At 42.5% G+C, this 24661-nt stretch overlaps 1 protein-coding gene across 12 annotated transcripts in view; it reads left to right on the top strand.

The window, feature by feature from the left end:
• ikzf1 (IKAROS family zinc finger 1) overlaps positions 1–13588 on the top strand; it is a 107577-nt gene extending 93989 nt beyond the window's left edge. For all 12 annotated transcript variants that reach the window (XM_062984279.1, XM_008112936.2, XM_008112935.2 and 9 more), the window contains one exon: positions 11565–13588. In XM_062984279.1, the coding sequence (XP_062840349.1) occupies positions 11565–12271 (707 nt within the window). In that variant the 3' untranslated portion in view covers positions 12272–13588. The remainder of the gene's footprint in view (positions 1–11564) is intronic.
• The last annotated feature ends 11073 nt before the right edge of the window (positions 13589–24661 follow it).

The following is a 24661-nucleotide window of genomic DNA, read 5'->3' as shown; positions in this document are numbered from 1 at the left end:
GCAAGGTTCCCAGATCTGCCTGGGAAAGATCTGGCTGAGGGGAATCCAGTTCTGACTGGGAAGGTAAAAAACCCAAGTTTTCCTCCTCATCAGGAATTACAATGTCCTGAGCAGGACTACAAGGCCCATGGGTCATCACACTATCCCCCTCCTCAAGGCCCCTCCCAAACTGGGGCCCTCTCCCCGAGGCGCGAGGTCGCGGCTTGGCGGGATAGGTTTGATGAAAGCGGCGGGTTAGATCAGGAGCATGGACTGTGGAGGCGTCTTCCCAAGAGCGTTCCTCAGGGCCAAAACCCACCCAGTCAATGAGATATTGTAGGCGGCGGCGATGAAAGCGAGAATCCAAAATGTCCTCAACCTCGAACTCCTCCTCCCCATTCATCAAAACAGGAGGGGGGGCCGGTTGGTCTGTATCAGGACGCACACCATCCGCCGGAAGGAGCAGGGAACGGTGAAACACTGGGTGAATGCGCATTGAACGCGGCAGTTGGAGTTTGAAAGTCACGGGGTTTAATTGCGCCACCACTGGATAGGGGCCAATGAAACGGGCATCTAACTTCCGGCAAGGGCGGTGGGAGGGCAGAAAGCGAGTGGACAGAAAAACCCGTTCTCCTACCTTGATTTCAGGGCCCGGCTGGCGGTGTTTGTCAGCGTGGCGTTTATAGTCCTCCTTGGCTTGGTCCAGTTGCTGGAGCAAAAGTTGTTGCACCGCTGTGAGTTCCTGCAGCCAATCCTCTGCTGCGGGAACTTCTGAAGTTTCAATGACAGGGGGAAAGAAACGTGGATGGAAGCCGTAGTTTGCAAAGAACGGCGTTTCTTTTGTAGAAGCTTGAACTCCATTGTTGTAGGCAAACTCTGACAGTGGTAACAGAGAAGCCCAATTGTCCTGTTGGTAATTTACATAACAGCGAAGATACTGCTCTAAAGTGGCATTGGTGCGCTCCGTTTGCCCATCTGTTTGGGGATGATGAGCTGAAGATAAGCGAGAGTCTATGCCCAATAGTTTTTGTAGTGCCTTCCAAAAACGAGAGGTGAATTGAGATCCACGGTCTGTGACTAAACTCTTGGGCAATCCATGTAGTCTGAAAACATGTTGAAGGAATAGATCCGCGGTCTCTTTGGCCGTGGGGAGGCCTTCGCAGGGAATGAAATGGGCTAACTTGGTGAAAAGGTCCACCACCACTAAGATCGTGGTGAATCCACCGGAAGGTGGTAGGTCAGTGATGAAATCCGCAGAAATTATTTCCCATGGGCGAGATGGGGTAGGAAGGGGGTGTAAAAGCCCTGAGGGCTTCTCCCTTCTTATCTTGGAGCGCTGACATACTGGGCAGGTGTTGACATATTTTTCCACATCCTTGCGGATCTTGGGCCACCAAAAATCCCTTAGGATCAGATGCATGGTTTTAAATAGTCCGAAGTGTCCTGCTGGTTTGCAGTCATGACACAGACGAAGCGCTTTTTCCCTGCCCGGTCCGGGTGGGATATAAACATGATTTCTATAGCAAAGCAGCCCATCTTTAAGCGAAAAGGGAAAATGCAGACCTTGGCGAAGTTGGTCCTGCGCCCAGGCATCTGCTTGCTGACTAGCCCTGATTTCTTGAGCACAGATGGGTCCTGGAGTAGAGGAAGTTGAACCAATGGAAATGGATTTGGTGTTCCCCACTGTTAGCGTGGCAAAGTTCTCGGGTTGTAATAGTTGGGATTCAAAGGTCTCCTTACGTCCTGCAGCGTATTCCGGTTTACGTGACAGGGCGTCTGCTTGCTTGGTCTGGGCTGGGGTCACGTAATGAATCTGGAAGTTGAAACGTTCGAAGAATAAAGCCCAACGTTGCTGCCTCTGATTCAGTTTGCGGGCAGTTCTTAGATGTTCTAGATTACGATGATCAGTATGGACTTCAATGGGAAATTTGGCCCCTTCTAGCCAATGTCTCCAAGTTTCAAAGGCTGCCTTTATGGCCAGTAGTTCTTTTTCCCAAATGGTGTAATTCCTCTCTGGTGTGGTTAATTGACGAGAGTAAAAGGCACAGGGATGGAGGTGATCTCCCACCGGTTGTAAGAGTACAGCCCCAATTGCCACATCAGAGGCGTCCGCTTGCACCACAAAAGGGGTTCCAGGATTTGGGTGCTGTAGAATTGGCTGGGAGGTGAATAGTTTCTTTAGTTGCTGGAACCCTTTCTCTGCTTGATCAGTCCAGCGGAAAGGCTGCTTTCCACGGATGCAGCTAGTGATGGGGTCGGACCAGCGGGCAAAATCTGGAATGAACTTGCGGTAATAGTTCGCGAACCCCAAGAAACGCTGCACCTCTTTCTTGTTAGTTGGCGCCCGCCATTCCAATACTGCTGAAACCTTGGCTGGATCCATGGAAAGCCCTAGAGGCGAGATGCGGTAACCAAGGAAATCTACCTCTTGTAGATCAAAGGCGCATTTTTCCAGCTTGGCATAAAGTCCATGATCCCGCAGTCGTTGTAACACCATTTTGACGTGGTTCTCATGTTCTGATTGTGATCTAGAAAACACCAAAAAATCGTCCAGGTAGATTATCAAGAACCTGTCTAGATAGTCCTGAAAAATGTCATTGACAAAATGCTGGAACGTTGCGGGAGCTCCGCATAAACCGAAATTCATAACTCGGGACTCGAATAATCCGAATTTGGTCTGGAAGGCGGTCTTCCACTCGTCCCCTTCCCTGATGCGAACTAAGTTGTAAGCCCCCCGAAGATCCAGCTTGGTGTAAACCTTGGCTCCTCGAAGCCGATCCAGTAGATCCGAGATTAAGGGCAGGGGATAGCTGTTCCGCTTGGTGATATTGTTCAATGCTCTGTAGTCCACCACCAAGCGTAGTTCCCCTGACTTCTTCTTCACAAACATCACTGGGGAGGCGGCTGGGGATTGAGAGGGTCTGATGAATCCCTTGCGAAGGTTTGTCTCTATGAATTCCCTGAGAGCTTCTTGCTCTGGTTCGGTCAGGGAGTAGAGATGCCCTCGCGGGATCGGGGCCCCCTCCACCAAGTCAATGGCACAGTCATAAGGTCTATGTGGGGGTAATTTTTCGGCTTCTTTCTCATTGAATACATCCCAATACTCGGAGTACTTCTTTGGCAAGGTGATGATGGGCTCGGTGTCTGTGGCATGGCAGACCTTGGCTACGAGGCAATGGTTTTGGCAATACGGTGAAGCAAACTGCAGTTCTCTGTTGGACCAGGAGATGTTAGGGTCGTGGAGAGTCAGCCATGGGATTCCCAAAATCACAGGGAAATGGGGAACCTCGGTAACAAAGAAGGAAATCTCTTCCATATGTTCCCTTATCCACATCCTGGTGGGTTCCGACCACTGACTTACGGGGCCCGTCTTGAGGGGGCGGCCGTCTATGGCTTGCACCACACGGGCATTCTTGAAATCATGATATTGTAATCCCAGAGAGTCGGCATACTCTCTATCAATGAAATTGTTGGTAGCTCCAGAGTCTATCATGGCGTGGATCATGACGGGTCCCCTTTTTGCTGACCATAATGTGACCACGAGAAGGAACAGGACCCCGGTTGGCGGCTCTTGAATAGATTTTTTGACCGGGTTGGCGAGCCTCTCTACACCCGGTCGTTGGCTTCCCCCGCCGGCTGTGTGCCAGTCGGCTCAGACGCCTTCGTCTCCGTGGAGGACGCCGCCGCAAGACGGGCGGCAGGCTTCCCTTTGGCTGGGCACTCTCTGGCGAAGTGGCCCCCATTCCCGCAGTACCAACAGAGGTTAAAGCGTTGACGACGGGCCTTCTCGGCGGCATCCAGTCTGGGACGCACATTGCCCAACTGCATCGGCACCTCCTCGCCTCCTCTGGGGTATGGGGTTGGCGGTGGGGGTCTCCACACTGGACGTGGCTGAACGCTGGTGGGAGCGGGGGGTTTTGCCCCGGCTCTACTGCCCTGGCCTCGAACCCACTGTTTCCTGTTGGCAATCATGACTTCAGCCCGTAAACATTGATCAATGAGTGCCTCGAGGGTCTGGGGAGGATCCACCTTGGAGATTTCTTCCAGCATTTCAATGTTGAGACCCTCCCGGAATTGTCCTCTGAGGGCTACATCGTTCCAGCCGGTGTTGTGGGCCAGCACTCGGAACTCGGCTATATACTGAGACATTGGTCTGTCTCCTTGGAATAGGCGACGGAGTTTGTGACCGGCTGCCTCCAAATTGTCCTCGATTCCCCAAGTCTCCTTGAGGTGGTCCAAGAAGTGTTGCGCTGATCTTAGGTGTGGAGAGGCTTGGTCGAACAGTGCCGTCGCCCAATTGGCCGCTGGCCCGTCTAGAAGACTGTAAACCCACGCCACTTTGATGTCTTCTTGGGGAAACTCGGCATCACGGGCCTCTAGATAAGCTTGACATTGGCGACGGAAAACATGAACCTTAGAAGCTTCTCCAGTAAACTTGGTAGGCAACGCCATGGCCGGGAGGCGGATTCCGCGCTCCCGCAAGCCCTTTATTTCTCCATCCTGGGCGTTGAGTCTGTCGCGGATGCGATCCACCTCATCCTTGTCGATGGTGTAGGTAAGCGGCTGCCCACCCGGCACGGTTCCGGTAGACATTCTGGCCTTGGTTAATTGGTGCTTATGGGGGGCGCGGAGTCAAACTGTCACGACCCAGGTTGCAAAGGCACCAATAACCAAACACAGAGGCCAGAATCTAACTAATATCTTTATTGAAGGAATATATAAAGTTAATAAAAGCAAGTATATGAAATAGTCCAAAAGCAGACCTTTCAGGAAAGGTCTAAATTAGTCCAAAAAAGCGATGTCCAATATGAAATATTAAGGTCCAAAGTTGTAATCCAATAACCGAAACACTCACTTTGCCAGGCAAAGTGAGGGGAGATGACAAGTCCTTTAGTCCATAAACTTGAGCAAGGCTAGGAAATAACTTGATACTTGAAACAAGGCTTAAAACGTGGAACAAGGTAACTAGGAACAAGAACAAGGTCCGTGGAATAACTTGGTAAAATCCGTGATACAAGGCAAGGATTGGTCCTGGGCAACAAGGCGAAGTCCGTTGGTAAACAAGGCTGGGAAGCAAGGCGAAGGCTGGAAAGCAGGGCAAGGCTTGAGCAGGAGCGAGGCTTGAATCGGAGCGCGCTGTCCAGACACAACTCGCTCCGTAGGCTGACGAATTGACTCCGCGAAGTTACTACGCGGGTAAAACACCTAAATAGAGTCTAACTTTCCCGCCGAAGCCGTTCTCTGGGAATCAGAACCGAAAGCTAAACTCTGAGACCAGATGTGAGACTCCCCAAAGATTCTCACGAGAAGCAGTCTTAATTGGCCACATTCTTAGCTGCAATCCTCGCACTCCTGCGCGAAGCTGATTCCAAACTTCTCTGTTGTTTACAAAACTCCCGGCGCAAGAACACGGGAGAAGTAGGCTCTGGGGTTGTTTGACATACTTCTGGGAGACAACTTTCTTGCAGGTGCAAGGTTCCCAGATCTGCCTGGGAAAGATCTGGCTGAGGGGAATCCAGTTCTGACTGGGAAGGTAAAAAACCCAAGTTTTCCTCCTCATCAGGAATTACAATGTCCTGAGCAGGACTACAAGGCCCATGGGTCATCACAGAACCCAACTGCCCGTAAAGAGAAGGGTGATCCAGCAGTTATCCTAGTCTTCACCGGCAAAGAACATACAATCTGCATTTACATCTTCTCGCCACTCCTCCCCTACTATTCAGCCAGCTCAGCAGGCCCGGCCATCCCCCGACTCACCTGACTGTTAGCTTTCTGATGGGGAAATACAGGATTCCCCATCCTGCTCTACCAATACAGTGGTTAGAGCTCTGATGCAGCCTCCAGCTCGTCAGTAGCTGTTTCCAGAGCAGACATCCACACCAGAGAAGGGCAGGCAAACTGCATGCCTGGCAAAAGCCACCCAGGCCTCGACATCAAAGCGCTCCGTTATACTGTGTTCCCTGGGACCGCCCACAGAAATCCTGGCACCAGAGGTACTGAGGCCATCCCTCCATTCTCCACTGAGAGTAGAGAAGGAGAAGCAAGAAAACTTACCAGAGTTGCTCCACTCTGAGTCCGTGTTGTTGCTCATCCTCGATCTATCTCCAAATCCAGATGCCTGCTTTGCTGACCCTCCATCTCAAATGGACATTGTCAGGGCCTTAACCAAGCAGATGATCTGAATAGCTGAAACTCAAGGCCTGGAAGTCAAGCAAACTTTGAAAGCCATAACAAATCTGGTCTTCAAAAGTGTCCAGACAAAGGCAGCCCCAGAGACACTCCTGGCATTCTTATCATACTTGCTTGAAGTTATACAAGCATCTTGGAAGACTCCATCGTTGATACCGCCCACCTTGAAGTGCATAGAGGCTTGGTATTGCACAGATGATGAAGGAATAGAAGGCTAACACATCACCCAGATCCCAATTCAGTGGTCGTGAAAGTCTCCCAGGCATCGGGCAAGCAGTCCAATACCCCTGCCGATAGGGAAGGCAAAAGATTAGACTTTGTGGGTCATAAACTCTATTTGGGAACATCTCTCCTTTGCCAGTTGGCGAACTATGAGGCCTGAATGGGCGCATATCAGCAAATCCTGTGGGAGACAGCCCAACTGTTCCCTGCTAATTGTCAGACAAGGACCAAGCAGTGCTTACAACGCTTCAACACGAAGCCTCGTCTTGGCACATCATCAGATCCAGATGTCAAAGCACATTGGTGACACGGCCGGCAAGATTATGCATGCTATCGCAATCCACCGCCACTCTTGGCTTCATTCCTCAGGCCCCTCTTCATCTTCTAGACAAGTCAAAGAAGATTTTCCCTTTGATGCCATCTTTTAATGCAGGAACTAATGATAAGTTAAAGTAAAAACAGGACTTTACCTTACTAGCAGTAAAATGTGGCATTCATACACAGACACACACAAAGAAAACCCGATGATACCAGCATTGGTACCAATGCTATAGCCATCAATCCTTTGCACAACAAGGCTACCATCACACCTGTAGTCCTGCTTCAGCTACCCCCCTCCAGCAGCCTTTGCTGCCAGCAACAGCACCAGAAGCATCAGGGCCGCCAAACTAATTCAACAACCAGCCTAAGCACTGGGTTTGACGGTGCGCTGGACAACACCAGGTCTACCTTAACTACCATTGCCAACTACATACCAGACACATTTCCTGATCACAACTCGCCCGGCATTCCCAACCCACCATTTGGCGACCGGCTCACCCACTTTCTTGATATCTGGACAACTCAGATGCATGAGTTTTAAAGATTGTAGAAAAGGGCTATGCCTTAGTATTCTGCCTTCTTCCCCCAACAGGAGGTATCCTCAAAACCCAGCCAACCCCCGAGATCCTCGAGGAGGTCCAATCTCTTCTCAAAAAAGGAGCCATCCAACCTGCATCATCAGACTTAGCTGTCCACACCTTTTTCTCCAGATACTTTACAATCCCCAAAAAGGATGGTCAGGGTGGTCATGGTGTCATCTATCCTTCCTCTCCTCCATGAAGGCGATTGGTTCACTTCCATCGACCTCAAAACGCTTAGTTCATTTGAAACAGGCAATTACATGAGGGCCGGGCTGTGGCACAGCTGGTTAGTAGCCAGCTGCAATAAATCACTACTGGCCAAGAGGTCATGAGTTTGAAGCCAGCCCATGTCGAAGTGAGCGCCCAACCATTAAAAATAGCCCAGCTCGTTGTTGACCTAAGCAACCCGAAAGATAGATGCATCTATCAAGTAGGTAAATTTTCGTACCGCTTATGCGGGGAGGCTAATTTAACTAATTTACAACACTGTAAAAATCGTCTAGCAGCATGCAGAAAAGAATGAGATAGCAATCCATCAAATACTCAATGTCATAATGGATGATGAAGCAGCAGCTTCCCCTGTGGCCAGAATCGAACATCCCCTCATGAAGCCTGGAAGCTGGAAAAATGTTAAATTGCTTCTGTGTCTTCGTCTCTGTCTCTGTCTGTATGTCTAATGGCATTGAATGTTGGCCATGTATGTGTACATTGCGAGCCACCCTGGGTCCCCTTCGGGTGAGAAGGGTGGAATAGAAATACTGTAAATAAATAAATAAAAATATTTCAAAGTCTTGGGACAGACCTACTACTTCCAAGTCCTGTCCTTTGGACTCGTGAAGGCGCCAAGGGTATTCACCAAATGCATGTCGGTCATGGTGGCGCACCTCAGAAAGCTCCACATCACCCTCTTTCTGTATTTAGATGACTGCTAGCAGTGCCGAACTCCCCTCAGTGCCTGGAGACCCACATAAAACACACCCTCATCCTCTTCCAGTCCCTCGGTCTCCAACTCAACTCCGAAAAGTCACACCTCCATCCAACGATGAGGATAATGTTCATCGGAGAAATGTTCGACTCACTAATCTAGTCAGTATCCCTTCCTACAGAGTGCTTTGCTACCCTACAGAAGGAAATAGCCCACTACTGCTCACTCTGATGGGTCTGAGCCAGAGTGATCCAGGTGCTGCTGGGCCACATCACCTCAACGGTAGCAGTGACACCTTTTGCCAGACTCCAGCTGCGACCGTTCAAAGCTGGTTCATTAACAACTTCAATCCATCTGTAAACCACAATTTGACTTACCTCACAATCCCCAGATTGGTCCTCAACGCACTATCCTGGTGGAGCAGTTGGGCCAATGTCTGCAAGGGCATCCCGTTCAACCCACGATGTCTCTCGATTATGATCACCACCTACGCCTCCACTTTCCCATGGGGGGCGCATACCAAAGGCCTGACCATTCAGGACCATTGTTCCACAGAGGAAGCAGCCCATCACATGAACTATTTGGAATTGCTAGCAGTCTTCAAGGCCCTCCGGGCGTTTGCTCGCCTGGTCACCAATACCACTGTCCAGATTTTGATAGACAACACAGTGACGATGTACTACATCAACAAACAAGATGGGACTGGCTCGAGAAAACTGCTCCAACTTTCGATGACACTGTGGGAATGGTGCATCAAGCACACAGTTTATGTTATGGCCCTACACCTCCCAGGACAACAGAATGCCCTGGCAGATGCCCTCAGCAAGACAACTATCTCATTCCACAAATGGCGACTCAATCTCAAACACCTTCATCAGATCTTTGACACCTGGGGTTGGCCACAGATAGACCTCTTTGCTTTGCCAGAGAATGCCCAGCTACTCCAATTTGGGGCAAGTCTCCCTCCTCAGTTGAACCAGGGCTGTCTGGGAGACACCTTTCTACAGGACTGGTCATCACTGTTCCTCTACCTATTACCACTGATATCTCTGATGCTTAGAGTCATCGAAAGAATAATAGCCACCAAGGCAAATTGCATTCTAATTGCACCGGCTTGGCCGAGACAAGTTTGGTACCTGATGCTCCTAGAGATCTCCCAAAGCAATCATTGCCCACTACACCCCCTCCCACACCTGCTCACCAGGCATGGGGGCAAATTTCTCCACCCCAATGTCCGATCTCTCCATCTAACAGAATGGAGGATTCTGCTGTTGCACAACTGGATCAGGCTCTCTGTTCTATCCTGACAGCAGCACCCAAGCCCTCAACGAGGAAGGCCTACACCTAAAAATTGCTAGGTTTCAAGCCTTTCTTGATGCACACCCGGTACCGACATCAAACTCCTTGGTACTGGACATCTTGTACTTCTTACTTACCATGACCGAAAGAGACTTCTCAGTAGCATCCATAAAGTCATACCTGGCAGCTATCTCATGGTCCATGCAGTGCAAGGAAGGCCGTCTCTGTTTACCAGCTATCTCATCAAATCCTTCCTGAGAGACTACACCAATCTCCACCCACCGGTTTGACCCCCCACCCCAGGCTGGAGCCTAGATGGTGTCCTCTCCCAGATCTCGGGGGGCCCCCTTTGAACCCCTTGCAATCACAGACCTTTGCCTGCTAAACTAGGAACCCCTGTTTCATCCCAGCATCTGTTGCACTGGATTTCATTCACCATTGAACTGGCTTACCAACTTGCCCAATGCCCCCCTCTGGCCCTGGTCAGCCCCAGAACCACACGGGGCCTTACTGCCTCTACAACTTTTCTTTGAAGCATTATCCTGGGTGACATTTGTAAGGCAGCTATTTAGGCTAACCCAATGACCTTTGTGTCCCACTACAGGTTGGACTCCAGATCCTCCGCAGACACTGCATTTGGCAGGTCCATTCTGGCCGCTTGTTTGGCCTAGAGGACTTTCAACCACAAATAATCTCACTGACTCAAATATTTTCTTGTCTAAGTGAATTCATGTTTATTATGTTGGTATACTGGGTTGTTATTGTGCCAACAGCACATGTTCTGTTCCACAAAAGATACCTCATCCAAATGTTCACTTAGTTCTTCCACCTAAAAAAAGGTGTTACTAAGTAAGAAAAACTAATAGAGTGGAAGAAAGGCTCCTCACTCTAATCATGTGCTTTGCACTCCTCACATAATGTTCTCATTATTGCACTCTTTACTGCGCCCTGTTCTGGCCTCATGTTATGCTTGATATATGCACTACTACTGTTGCATTTCTCTTTGATGAAATAAGCACAACTTGTTTTGCATACATTCTGGTGTCGGTTTCCAATGTGTCCCACCAACCTACACTTTAGCTTGCTAGTCTCCATATGTGTGCATTCACAGAATACACGAAGAAAAGGGTTAGGTTTCTTACCTGTAACCATGTTTCTTTGAGTGATACTCTGTGAATCCACACAAAACCCTCCCGTTCCTCCCATTTCTTGAAAGCCTCCCCCTTTCTAGCTTCCTCTGCAGCAAAGGAACTGGGGAGTGTGCAGCCAGGGCGCCTATTTATGCCCTAGGAGGAATGAGTGGGGTTACCGCCAAAATTTGTAAAATACAACTTGAGAAGTTTTCTGTTGGAGCCTGGCAGGCACAGTACTCCATATATGTGGATTCACTGAGTATCATTCGAAGAAACATGGTTACAGGTAAGCAACCTAACCTTTTATTCTAGTTGGGATTAACAATTGGATTCAGCCTGTGATTTGGAAATGAATTAAAAATGTTGCATTAAAAAAATTAATTACATAAATGTTGAAATCACAAGATAGGTAGTAAAGTTCATTAGATGTATCATATAGTCTTTCTGTGATTAATTTCAAATGCCAGTTTAAAGGATTGGTGCCCTCAACCAGTATCCAAAATATTTGATATATGAGATTCTGATTTTACAATGAAAAATTTGATTTAATTGCGACTTATGTTATCAGAATTGCAACTTAACAAAGTTCCATGCAATTCTTCTCTGAATGGAGGAATGTTTAAGATACTTTTTACAATGATCTTAAAACAATAATTTTGCAAACATAATAAAGCTACATGAATATATAATGTTAACTGCATTTTATGTAATGTTGCCACTCTAATTCTTAATTTCCATTACAAAACTTTTCCATATATGCATATTTCTTATAATATCATGAGCAATAGCCCCAATGACTGAAAGAGAAATCCATACCATAGGAGCATCAGATAAAGGTTTATCTTGTGGTATTTCCAAGTTGTGATTGGTTAATGCACTGATCTCATCCTAATTTTTCTTTATTTTGGCCTATAGGTGAGAAATGCATATCAGATGTTCCCTATGATGCAACCACCATTTATGAGAAGGAGAATGATATGATGCAGACCCATGTCATAGACCAAGCTATTAACAATGCCATCAGCTACTTAGGGGCTGAATCATTGCGTCCTCTGGTGCAGACTCCACCAAGTGGCTCTGAAGTCATGCCTGTCATCAATTCATTGTATCAGCTCCACAAGCCAACTGGAGACAACCATGTTCAATCCAATCATGCAGCTCAGGACAGCGCAGTGGAAAATTTGCTACTTCTTTCTAAAGCCAAATCAATTTCTTCAGAAAGGGACCCTTCACCCAGCAACAGCTGCCAAGAGTCCACCGATACAGAGAGCAATAATGAGGAACGCAGTGGCTTAATTTACTTAACAAATCACATACCAGCCCATGCACACAATGGCCTCGCTATAAAGGAAGAATACAGGCAGTATGATGCCCTGAGGGCAAGCAGTGACAGCCCCCAAGATGCTTTCAAAGTAATTAATGGAAATGGAGAGCAAGTGAAAGTTTACAAATGTGAACATTGTAGGGTCCTGTTCTTAGATCATGTGATGTATACCATCCACATGGGGTGCCATGGTTTTCGTGATCCTTTTGAGTGTAACATGTGTGGCTACCGCAGCCAGGACAGGTATGAATTCTCTTCTCACATAACCCGGGGAGAACACCGCTTTCTCATGAATTAAAACTCTTCATGTACAGAGGTCGCTTTTGTGCTATGAACAACAATGCAAAAGAGCCAAAAGACAACAAGACAGTGTTCCAATCAAAATTAATACCAGAAGACTTGCATCCCCAGAAATGAACTCTTGTAGCATGCAAACATACATCAATTTTATACATTGATGTTTTTGTTGCAATTATAGATCATCTAAGAAAAATACACTTTTTTCACCATACAAATCTTTCACTTCTTGTAACAGTGTAATACACTCACTGGCAGTAACCCACATTTAGAATAGTATAAAATAGCATAGCCAATGTGTTATAGTAATTCAAGTGTTAAACTATGGGAGACCAGAGTTCGAATCCCCATTTCACCATGGAAACCCACTGGGCAAGTCACCCAGTGGCAAGGCAGCCTGAGAAGGCAAGGGCATACCCCCTCTAAACAAATACTACCACGGAAAACCCATAATGGATATGCTTTTAGGATTGTTATAAATCAGAATGACTTGAAAACACACAATAGTAACATCACTTAACTTTTTCTCACCTTTGTTGAATATCTGGATTTGTTTTATATAAGGTTAAATGACTACTGCCATCATAATTTGCCATTGCTCCGCTGTGTCCACAGATTCAACCATCCACGGCTTGAAAATGTTTTTAAACAAATTCAAAAGTCAAACCTTGATTTTAGTATTTTATATATATTTTACTATGTCACTGGATATCATGGGACTTGGAACCCTGGAACTGAATCCCATCAGGTACCAAGACCCATATGTGTGTCTATTTCAGAACAGAATGACCAAATATCAACACAGCAACAAGCCAATATTTGTAACAAAGAATCCTGAACAGGAAATAATGGGCAAAACTGATCATGTACACTGTATCAAGCACTTTCTTGTCACATTGATGTGGATGCACATACTTTAGTGTATTACACACAGAGAAAAAAAAAAGATTTGCTAGTATGATCTGTTCAGAAAGATCCACATTGAGATTCCTTTGAGTTTGGTTCACTTTATTATACAGACATCCAATTCAACATACTGCCACTATCTTTTTGTAGGTTTATGTAAATGTCTACAAAACAGTCATACAGACATATGAATGTCTCTGGTTATATGTTTCATAGCTATACATTATTCGCATGTGTTGGTTTTCAAAAAAATATCTGGACATTTTCTAAATGCATGGTTTTGATAAATGACTTTGGAAACACATTCCACTTTGAGAAAAATGAACTGGATAGATTTCTGAACATTCATGTTTGTTACCACAGTATTTCTCACATCTGTAAATAGCAATAGATAAATACTTTTCATAATTCATGCTCCATCCCAACTTTGGCATTGTCTTTTTATAGCTGTACTGAACCATTTTTTGTGGGTTTATATTATCTTTTCAGGCTAATGTATTTCAAACTATGAAGAAAATTTCATACAAAATTAGATTATTAGTAAAAATTTGTATAAAGCCAAAGAGGATAATTTTAAAGATCATCCTTCAAAGAGTATACTTGGAATATTTCTTAGAAATAGAAAGTTTTACATGTTAGAACTGTTTGTGGATTTTGGTGGACTGCTAGCGATAAGTATACATATGTAAAAGGTAAGAACAACAAGAGATAATGCATCAGGGACACAAAAATCTTTCAAATCAGATCTTGAAATTCAGTTCTCATCCTTAGTGCAGACAGTCCCTGGGTTATGAACAAGATCGGTTCTGCAGGTATGTTCATACATTGAATTTGTACATACGTCGGAACAGGTACATTTTTAAGTGTAACTCCAGACATTTTTTCAGTTTTGGATAGCATAGGAAAGTGTTAACACTCCTGTAAATTTTGTTTTGCAATCTATACCCCTGTTCAGAAGATTTCACCCCACTTTCTCTCCCTGTGACAATTGGATTTTTAAAATGTTAGGTTGTTCTGGAAACAAGGTTTGGTTATAAAGCCTCGGTGGAGACACCATTTACCCATGATAACTCCTCCAGGAGTAAAATCTGCTTGTTTGTACATTTAGATAGCCGTATGAATGCATATGAGATCCAGAGAATCTCGGAAAGTCAATATAAAAAAAAATCAAATATCCACTGGTTTCCCCCCATCTATCTTGCAGATATCTAAATCCGCTACAAAAGAAGGTGTCAGGAAGCTAGGGGACCATTTACCGGGACTGACATGTTTGTGTTTGGACTTGCAGTCAGGTCCCATGATTTTTTGCCCTACTTATTTCTCCTGCATTTTGGCACTGTATGGAAGCTCCCAGAGGCTGTTACTGCTTGCCATTTAATTTTGGCTGTCATTTTGTTTTCACCAGTTGACATGGTCACCATTTTACAACAGAGCAATCTTCATCTCTCAGTTGATATCAGGCTGATGCTTAGGCTTCTAGTTTTCTTTCTGGTATTGACTTTGGAGTTTATTAGGTTATTGGATATTTGATATTTTTACCTAATTATCTATAGTATATAGACATACTTCTGTATGGAAGGGGGGCATTGTGTAGATGTTGGTACTATGGCTCCCAGGAAGAGAAAATCTGGCTCAAAAGAGAAGGGGCCTACCAAGAAACCCCTTCCTGAGCATCACATTTTATCTGACTTCTCTTCAGTGAAGACACTAAGGTTTTAGTTTTGGAGCACATTTGAATCTTTGAGAGGGGCATAATGCATAAGAGTTTGAGCAAAGGGATTTCACTGTCTGAGGAGCCATGGGATCTACTTTTGCCAAGAAAACTTTTGCAGAAATTTCTGTTTTAGAGCAAGAATGAATGCAGTATGAAAATGTTATTAAAGAATTGACCCCTAATGGGAAACAGATGAATTGCCTCACAAGGTCCCACTCTGCCCTTCTTCCCAAATACAGAAATCACACAGCGTCTCTCTCAGGAGTCTGGCCCTAAGTTTGCATAATCACCACACATTTCCCCATACTCACCCCTCATTTATTTCGTATCAAAAGCATTACATAAATAAGTATAAAACAGATAAAAATAGAGGAAACACAAACGGCTAAAAAAGTTTTGACCACAAATGGGCAACAGCGACCACATTGTCTGTAGCTTTCAACAATTCTTCCTCTGTTCATGAAGCAGGGCATTGTGGGCAAGCTTACAGATGCTGAGTTGTTTGTTCTACTCCAGTCGCACAAGGTGGAGGATTCTTCTAGGTAGTGCCATTTTGCCAGGTGGTCTTTTGATCTGCAGACTCCGCTTCTGAGTCTGTTCAGGGACTTCCAAGTTTCCCATTTGTGGTTTGCCTCTAAAGGAAGACCCTCATGGGGAGCCATCCAGTTGGGATTTCCTGGCATAGCTGCCCAGAGGGATACTCTTGCTGTTGCTGGGGAAACATTAAGAGGAGCAGTGGTTCTCATGAAGCTTTTCTTTAGTTTGAGTCTACTGGGAGGAGACTAATATCCATGCAGAGGATGGCTTTCACAGTGTTCAACCTTATTTCTCTCACAGTTAGCAGCAACTTCCCATCGCACATCAGGAGGGCCAATTGCAGGTAGCTTGTAGAGTTTATCAACAGGTGTAGGTTTAAGACATCCTGTGATTATTCTGCATGTTTCATTCAGTGCTATGTTCACCTGTTTTGCATGGGCAGACTTGTGCCAAACAGGGCAGGCATACACAGCAGTTGAGTAAGACAAGGCCAGGGCTGATGTTCCTATTAATTTTGGGTCTGCACCCCATGCGCTATAAGCAGAAATAAGTCTCAGCTGGCTTTCCTTGTGTCAAAAAGGTTCCGAGCCCAGCAGGAACTGAAAACTCATTTACCCACCTCGGTTACCTCAGAATTCCATAGCATTGACCCTAGGCAGTTAAAGTGGATTCATTCTACAGTATAGATGCACCCCGAGGTTTTCTTTTCCATTGCTGGAAGCTTTGGTGTTCTAACAATTTTGTTATTAAAGAAGCAATTCTAAGCATGTAGAAACTCTAATGCTCACCATTTTTGGCCAAAATACCAAGAGTGCACTTTTTGCCATTGCACATCACATTCAGCAGCAAATACTTTTTTTGGTTCCAGGGTTTTGAAAATTGACGGGATACCTTCAGTCAAAAGACCCTTTGGAGTTTGAGAAACCTTCAAAAGGTTTCAAAAAGGAAATACTGTTTCAACGTGGAGAGTTTATATTTAAAATGGAAAGTTTGACCATTATAAAATCTAAATTCCCAACATATTGTTTCATTTCCTTCTGATGAAAGACATAATGAAGAACCCTTTGGAATGATTTGATGTGACTTTCTTTTCCATAGTGTATGTATTATGGCAGAATCTTTGAGATGAGAATGTTAAGCTTGTGGTCTGAAAAGGTATTATGTATAGTTGTCAAAAAACTATTTTGAATGTTGAATTTTATACTAATCAGCATTGTTCTCTAAAAAGCTGACAAAAGTAATTGATGGATTTATAGAAGGATGACATTTGGGAAGTGGGGATTAAAAAAACGAGGTGTGCATTAGATTTGATGGCACATTAGACTCGAATAAATACTGTACTTCCTATCTACTGCAGACTTCATGCATACATTCCAATGGGTCAGTAGCTAATCCTTTCTTATACACTGCCCTCTTGTGCTTGCATATGAGGACTTCATATATATTATTTAGTCCTTTGGATCTTTGCCCCAAAAAAGGGCACTTTTTAGTTCAAACCCATCAACTATTTTATTTGGGATAATGAAGCATATGTGTAACAAATTTGGTCCAGATCCATCAAGCCATGTAGGAGCCTTTCTGGATCAAACAAACATACATACTTTTATAGCGAGAGATTTGTTGCTTGTTAGGCATTTATTGGGCGGGGGATAAATCTAATAACCTGTATAGCCATGCATCTTTCCAGACCCCAAACTAGACTTTTGTATCTTCATGATGTACAATAAGGATGTACAATAACAGTTATCAGAGTAGAAATTTGTGAGAGTAGCTGTTTTCAACATTAGTTCCAGAGTCTTCGAAAATTGGTTCTCAAATGTGTCAATTATCTTTCTTTTAATTTTAAGAAAAACTGGTTTAAGATCTTGATCTGACATCAATTTTGTCTGAATCCATTGCTTATCTTTATCTTTATTGATTAGTTGGAGAACTTGTTTCAACTGAAATGAACATCTGGATATATCAGGAATCCATAATTCCACCTCCAAAAATTTTTCTATTTATTAAAGGTTTAAGTTAACAGTATTCTTGATTTTTTTTTACCCTCAAATATACATCTATTGAAAATTGCTTGCTAGTTATTAAACTATGTCTCTGTTAAACAGAGTCCTTGAAGTTAGAAATACACTTGTGCATTCATTTTGATTACCATTATCTGTCTTGAGCAAGTCACATTCTTTTGATTTAAGAGTTTTTTTCAGCCTCAGAAGAAGGCACAGTCATTCCTACAAATATTTTTTGTTATCTCCTTAAATTATATTCTAATCAGGTGATCACATTTTTGACTGGTGAAGATGTCCTGGCCTTCCGGGGTGTGGTTTTTTTTTTTGTTTTTTTTTTTGCTTCATTCTAGCTCTCATGCTGGGCCTTTTCTGGAGTAGGTCATTTTGTTTTCTGCTACAGAGAATTCCCATTTTCTAATGGTTTCATAAGAGCTCTCCAGGTTCTGCCTGCTTTGACTCAGTGCCTAGCCAAACAAATAGCACCAGACCTGGCCTTTTTGCAGGGGAAGTCTCCACTTCAGAGCAAGGTGCAGGCACATAGATACACACAAGGCCCCTTCTAAAATAAAAAAATCTTCAGGGCTTTGTTTTTTGTCTCATGGTAAGCCCCATGCTTGTCCTTTACTTGAGGGAATGTCTCAATGGCAATATTCTGGCCCTTTGAAAGGCTTTCCCCTGTTGGTATCAGTGTATAGGTCTTCCTGTCTTACGAGTAGAATGTATCTTTTAGAAAGGCATGACATTTTAGAGATCATAACCTTTTAGAAAATTGTATTCATAGCCTTTTAAAGAAGAACCAAAACCCATTGGAGTAGATTCTTCTCAAGTGGTATACAGTCAAATGTAATTATGCAAGGCAATTTGCTTCGGCTGATCGAATGGCCAAGCTGTTATCTCTGATCCGTTAGGAACAGAAAATATGGCAGTGCATAAAAAATAGCAGTTTTTCAGAAGTGTTTTTCAGTGCCCAAAATATATCTTATTATCCCATAAAACAACTTGTTTTATATTATGCACTCAACAGACAAAACAAAAAAGTAGACTGGTTAAAAAAAACATATTTGGTTTACTCACAACCTTCATGTGTTCAGCATACACAGGTACATCACTTATCAGTCAGTTACAGATATGTTTGAGATAGTTTCTGTGCCATCTGCTCAGAACATCTCTCTTATAATAAAAAGCAGGCAAGTGTTTGCAAGTCTGCAATCTGAGCAGTTCCGAAGTCTGTGCTCTGTGCTTGTCCCAGAGCGAATAATGTGGTCTGCAGCCCCTCCCACAACTTCTCAGGAAAACATAGAGCAAGGAAAGAAAGCTGCATACCAGAACATACATATCAAAAGCAAGCAACAAGATTATAGATAAATTACTAGAGGAGGCTTGGAGAAGGCTGCTATTTCCAACAGTATCCATGGCAATGCCCTACTGTCCTCTTGTGACTCTTTCTGAGCATGGCAGCATGGGGCTCATTGGCTAACAATGTGAAATAGCTTTCCATCTACATAGAATCACAGCATCATATAGTTGGAAGGAATCACAAGGGCCATACTGTCCAACCCCTGCCATGCAGGAACACACAATCAAAGCACTCCTAACAGATAACCATACAGCCTTTGTTTAAAGACCTCCTGAGAAGGAGACCACCACACTTCAATACAGCACATTCCACTACTGAACAGCTCTTACCTTCAGGAAGTTCTTCCTAATGTTTGGGGGAATCTCTTTTCCTGCAATTTTAATCCATTGATGTCCCAGTATCCAGAGCAGCAGAAAACAATATTGCCCCCTTCTCAAAGTGACATATTTTCAAATATTTAAACATGGCTATTGTCCCCTCTTAAAATGTATCCATGGCAATGCTCTACTGGCTCTTATGGTCAGTTCTGAGCACTGCAGCATAGTTTGGCCAAGATCCATCAAGCCACGTAGGAGCTTTTGAGGAATAATCCAACATACATATTTTGACATAGATACAGATTAGGGAATTCTGGTTTAGAGAGCTGTTCATAATATATTGAAAAATTGTATCCCAATCCTTTTTGTACCCATATCTGGGCTCCGTATTTTGTTGTAATCTTTGGAATTGCTGCTTGCAATATTTTTTTCAAGTGCATGATCTAATAATTTAGAGCATTTGTTACCAATTTCGTAAAATTTTTGTTTTAAATAGAGCAATGATGTTGATATTTTTTCTAAGCTTTTAAATTCTGCCCTCTTACAGATTAACATTTTATATATCTTTAAACTTCCTAACGCTTTATGACATTTTCAACAGTTATTTATTCCTTTTAAAATATTCATTTTAAGAACTAAGAATTTGTTGATACAAAGGACTCCGAAATTGCTTTTATGGCATCCCACACAGTTGCACTGGACATATAAATTGTTTCATTATCCTCAAAATACAATATCATTTCTTTTTAAAATCTTGTCCACAACTGGATAGGTGTTGCAGCAGAACAGGATTTAATCACCAACTATATGTATGGTGATTTAATCTCTAAAAATATGGGACAATGATCTGAAAAAGTTTTCTGTTTAATATCAGAATTATTATATCTAATGCTAATGATGAGCACATCAAAAAACTATCAATTCTAGTATAAGAAAACTGGAAAGAAGTAAGAATAATCTCTTACTCCTGGATTAGCAAACAGCCAAGCATCTGTTAAATTATGTTTTAATTAAAGGTCTTTTAAGATTGTCCCACTTAGTCACTTAGACGATCCGTTTTGTTCCTCAGCTTTTGCTCGGATCTCTAATCGCCTCCATTCATATCTGCTTCAAGCATGAGTTGATTTAAGATCATCCCTCTCTTTCTAATTCAGGATCTGCAATCATATTTAGATCATATTTAGTTGACCCTCCTGAAAATTTTCTACCTTAATGAGAACATTCCTGAAAAAAATCATATTATTTGGACCATATATTGATGTAAAGTATAAATATATCCCCTGTAATAAAATCATAATTATTTATATGCTGCTTTTTCTATCTTAAAAAGCACTCCCTGGGATCAGTCAATATGTCTCCAACTGAAAAGGGGAAAGAAAAGGCAAGCAAAATGGCACAACCTTTGGCCTTTGATCACTACATAACAAAATTTGAAGAATTTTCTGTTCCTGGTTTGAAAGTGTTATTTCCTGTTTAATTGTGTAGTACTTACTTTGAAAGTAGTTGTTATACTCCAGAAACTTCATTTTTTTGGCTATGATGAATTGGTTGAGAATCTGGGCTATTAATTGAAAAACTATAGCAAAATGTGCTGCAGGATGTCCTGCAAAAACAAGGGGTTTTTTAGTTTAATAAACTTCCCTTGTTTTTTATGATAGAACCAATTAGGAAATGACATGTATAACCCAGGAACAAAAATCACATTAAATAGTGTAATCCTGAGCCAGATATTGCTGATTATATAATTTATTACAAGTTTGACATATTGCCCCCTCCTTTGGTGTGTTTTGCGTGGAAAAGCTATAACAGCCTTATTTTTTTAAACATAGCCAGAGAGCCAGTTTCATTTCAAAATGGTTAAGTCTCCCATTTATGGAAAAACATAATGCTTTGTCTTTTAGTATTAGAAATAGCCAGATAATGAATGGAGGCTTTTAAGATTATCCCGTTACTGTTCTTAAGTTTTAAGTGTCAGGGAGGTTTCCTAGAGGTTTATTGGAGGTTTCCTAGCTTTTATCAGTCCCAGCCATATGCAAGGTACATGGGCAACAGGGCCATCCGCCCATGTAGTCCCTGCTGCGAATTACATAAACCAAACCCTCCTGTCCCTTGGGAGAAAAGGATAAATTCCAGTTTGTAAACAAGAACACACAAACACATCTACCTCTGCACCTTAGCAGGCTTTGGGCTTACAGGGTAAGGAAGTTAATCTTCTCAGTGCAGGCTGTTCGGGATGAGGCCAAACAGATGACTAGTTTCTAAAACGGCAAAACGGGAAGCAGATGTGATCACTGCTTCTCCCCATGCATAACTGGGAACCAGCCAGTTGGGGAGAAAATTTGCATAGTAGGGGTAATTTGGTATCAAAAATATACTCTTGAATTGATCTGTTTGGATCTGGGTACAGTCATAATTTTCACTTCTTGTTTCCCAGTCTGATTTGGGTCAGATTCAATTTTAATTTTCAGTCTCTTCATTTACAATGAATCCCTCCATGTGAAGAGAACTATGGAAACATTTCAGCAGTAACTAAAGTTCAGATTGTCTGCTTGATAATACTTCTTCACTCAGCAGAGGGGGAGGGAGCAAAAGGAAAAGAAGTGAGTCATGTTGTACCCGCAGACTTTAAGAATATCAAACTCAAGACAGTTGAGTTTGTGCCTGTCAACACTTCTGATAAGGACTCTTGTCTTACTGAGAAAAGGGTGTAAACTTCAGAGTTAACTCAAATTAAGCTTCACATGCCACTACACTACCTACCTGTTTGCTGCTGCCTCTCTCTCCTGCAAACCACTGCCTGCCTGCAAAAACATCACTGCTTATAGGAGAAATCAGACAAACTAAAACTGTCCCCTTCCTGGAAATGAATATAAGCTGCTTGATTGAAGACAGTGGCTTTGCATTAAGCAACAGCATTTCCAAACCAGTGAAAAAAAGATAAAAAGTTAATAAGACTATTATATCAACAACTCCTAAAATGGGCAACAGAAGAAGAATACATAAAAGAATGTATGATAAAATGGGCGAAAGACATAGGCCATAGTTTGAATCTGGAATATTGGGAAAAAATTGGAAAGAAAAATTGAAATATACGGCCGCAACTGATATCAGAGAGAACTGGTATAAGATGCAATATAGGTGGTACTACACACCAGAAAAACTATCAAAATTTAATAAAAAGAAATCTAATATGTGCTGGAAATGTGGGGAAAAAATTGGGACATTTTTTCATCAATGGTGGTCCTGTGAGAAAACTAAAGAATTTTGGAAGACTGTTCACGAAATGACACAAGAAGTTGTAGGAATTAAATTTAAATCAGAACCGGAAATGTATTTATTAAGTTTTACGAACGCAAAATTTTAGAAAAACGAAGATAAAATATTTTTTTATTTAAGTACAGCGGCAAGATGAACAATTGCAAAGATCTGGAAAGGAAGAAGACTGCCAACCCCCGAAGAATAGATAATAAGAATACTAGACATAGTACAAATGGATAAGTTAACACAAAAAATAAGAGAAGGGAAAAACAAAACAGACTGGACAAACTTTATAAAATTCCTAACAAAAAGAAGAATGGACGGAATACATAAAGACACAATTAATGAAAGAGACAACACCGAAGCAAAGATGGGAAGTATAACCCAATTTTTTTCCCTCTCTTTTCTTCTTCTTTTTTTTCTTTTTGGTCTTTTTTTTAACCTCTATTTCTATGTTTATTTTTCCTCTTGATACTTTCCCACTTTTCTATTGATATATTGTTCCACCACTTTCAATGTATCATGTTTCACTATTTAAAAAAATTATTCACAAACAAACCAGTAGGCTTTCCCCCCAGGCTATTCAGACTATTTGTGGCGAAGAACAGTTTGGCGGCAAGCAACACCCTGTGGCTCTACTTTCATACATACTAATAATAATGATGATGATGATAATGATGATGATGATGATGATGATGATGATGATGAATTTATTACCCGCTTCTCCCTGTGACTCGAAGCGGGATACAAAATAATTAAAACAAGAGATAAAACACTAATAAAAGACATACAACAAGTCATATAGTGTTAAAATACATTACAATCTACTGATCCTCCATCAACTGTGCTGAACTGGCCATGTTTTCAGAATGCCCGAACACATCTCCCAAAGCAATTACTTTACTCTCAGCTCAAAAATGGAAAATGGAATGTTGATGGACAACAAAAGAGATTTAAAGATGGGCTTAAACTAGTATAAAAACACAGAACTGGGAAGCCCTGGCCCTCAAACATTGCAACTGGAGGTCAGTTGTCACCAAAGGTGCCATAGATTTTGAAGAGGCATGACTAGAGGATGAAAGGAAGAAATATGCCAAGAGGAAGGAATGTTAAGCAAACTCTTGCTGTGACCACCTTCCATCTGGAAATGTATGTCCTCATTGTGATTCAGAATAGTCACTTATGGATCCACTGCTAAAGTCACTTATGGACCCATTGCTAAGACTCTATCTTTGGAAAACAATCATGCCCGGCCTCAAGTGATCGACTATAGATAGTTATAGCTGTAGTCATTAGCTTCACATTTCAATATTTTATTTGCCATCTGAATAAAAGTGATTTATACACTGTCTGTTTTTCACATTTATTTTTGGATTTTTTTTCTTGTACATTTTTAGATGAAAGACATTTGGGATATTGTGATATTATTTATAAAATGCTAAGAGTACAATTTACTCCCGTACTAGACATTATATAGGAAGTTGGAAAATGTATTTTAATTAATGTAAAATGATCCTGAAATATTTTTCATTAAACAAATTAGGGATGGAGTTAGGGTTCTACAGAAACCAAATGTCTTCTGAAGGGAAAGTTTGGGAACTGCTGTATTAGAGAAACTCCATTTTGTTTGGTTTTTAGTAGTTTGGAGTCCTCTGGCTTTATGTTTTTTTTGTTTTTTGTAGCTCAAAGTTACAATCTCTCAGCCCTTGGTGCGATTTCAATGGTTGAAGGGTGCGGAATCATGCTGTCTCATCAGTTGCTTTCTTTTAACCCTCTTTACAATCTCATGCTGTCTCATCAGATGCTTTCTTAATCCTCTTTACAATCAATCTATTAATGTACATTGCCTTTAAAAACCACAATAGTTTAGAACAGAAGAAAACATAGTTGTGCTTAGAGGAGGGGCATGAAAAGAAGAGACAGAAAATGATGTACGAGGGTTATCCAGAAAGTAGATTACATTTTAGAATTAAAAATGAACAAAGTATAGGAGAAAACATTTACCATATTCAGTTGAAAGCCACACCCAAATACCACTTCTCAACATAGTCGCCATTCAAATCTAGGCACTTATCATAGCGATGAATGAGCTTCGCAACTCCTTCCCCACAAAGCTCTGCCGCTTGCATCCTCAATGCAGCATTTTGGCGATGATGCGCAGCTGCGGAAAGGGGTGACCGGCTGGTTGAGGATGCAAGTGGCAGAGTTTTGTGGGGAAGGAGTCGCCAAGCTCATTCATCACTATGATAAGTGCCTAGATTTGAACGGCAACTATGTTGAGAAGTGGTATTTGGGTGTG

This window comes from Anolis carolinensis, chromosome 6 (genome assembly GCF_035594765.1).
Source record: "Anolis carolinensis isolate JA03-04 chromosome 6, rAnoCar3.1.pri, whole genome shotgun sequence".
Classification (NCBI taxonomy): domain Eukaryota; kingdom Metazoa; phylum Chordata; class Lepidosauria; order Squamata; family Dactyloidae; genus Anolis; species Anolis carolinensis.
This window is presented reverse-complemented; position numbering and strand designations above follow the sequence as displayed.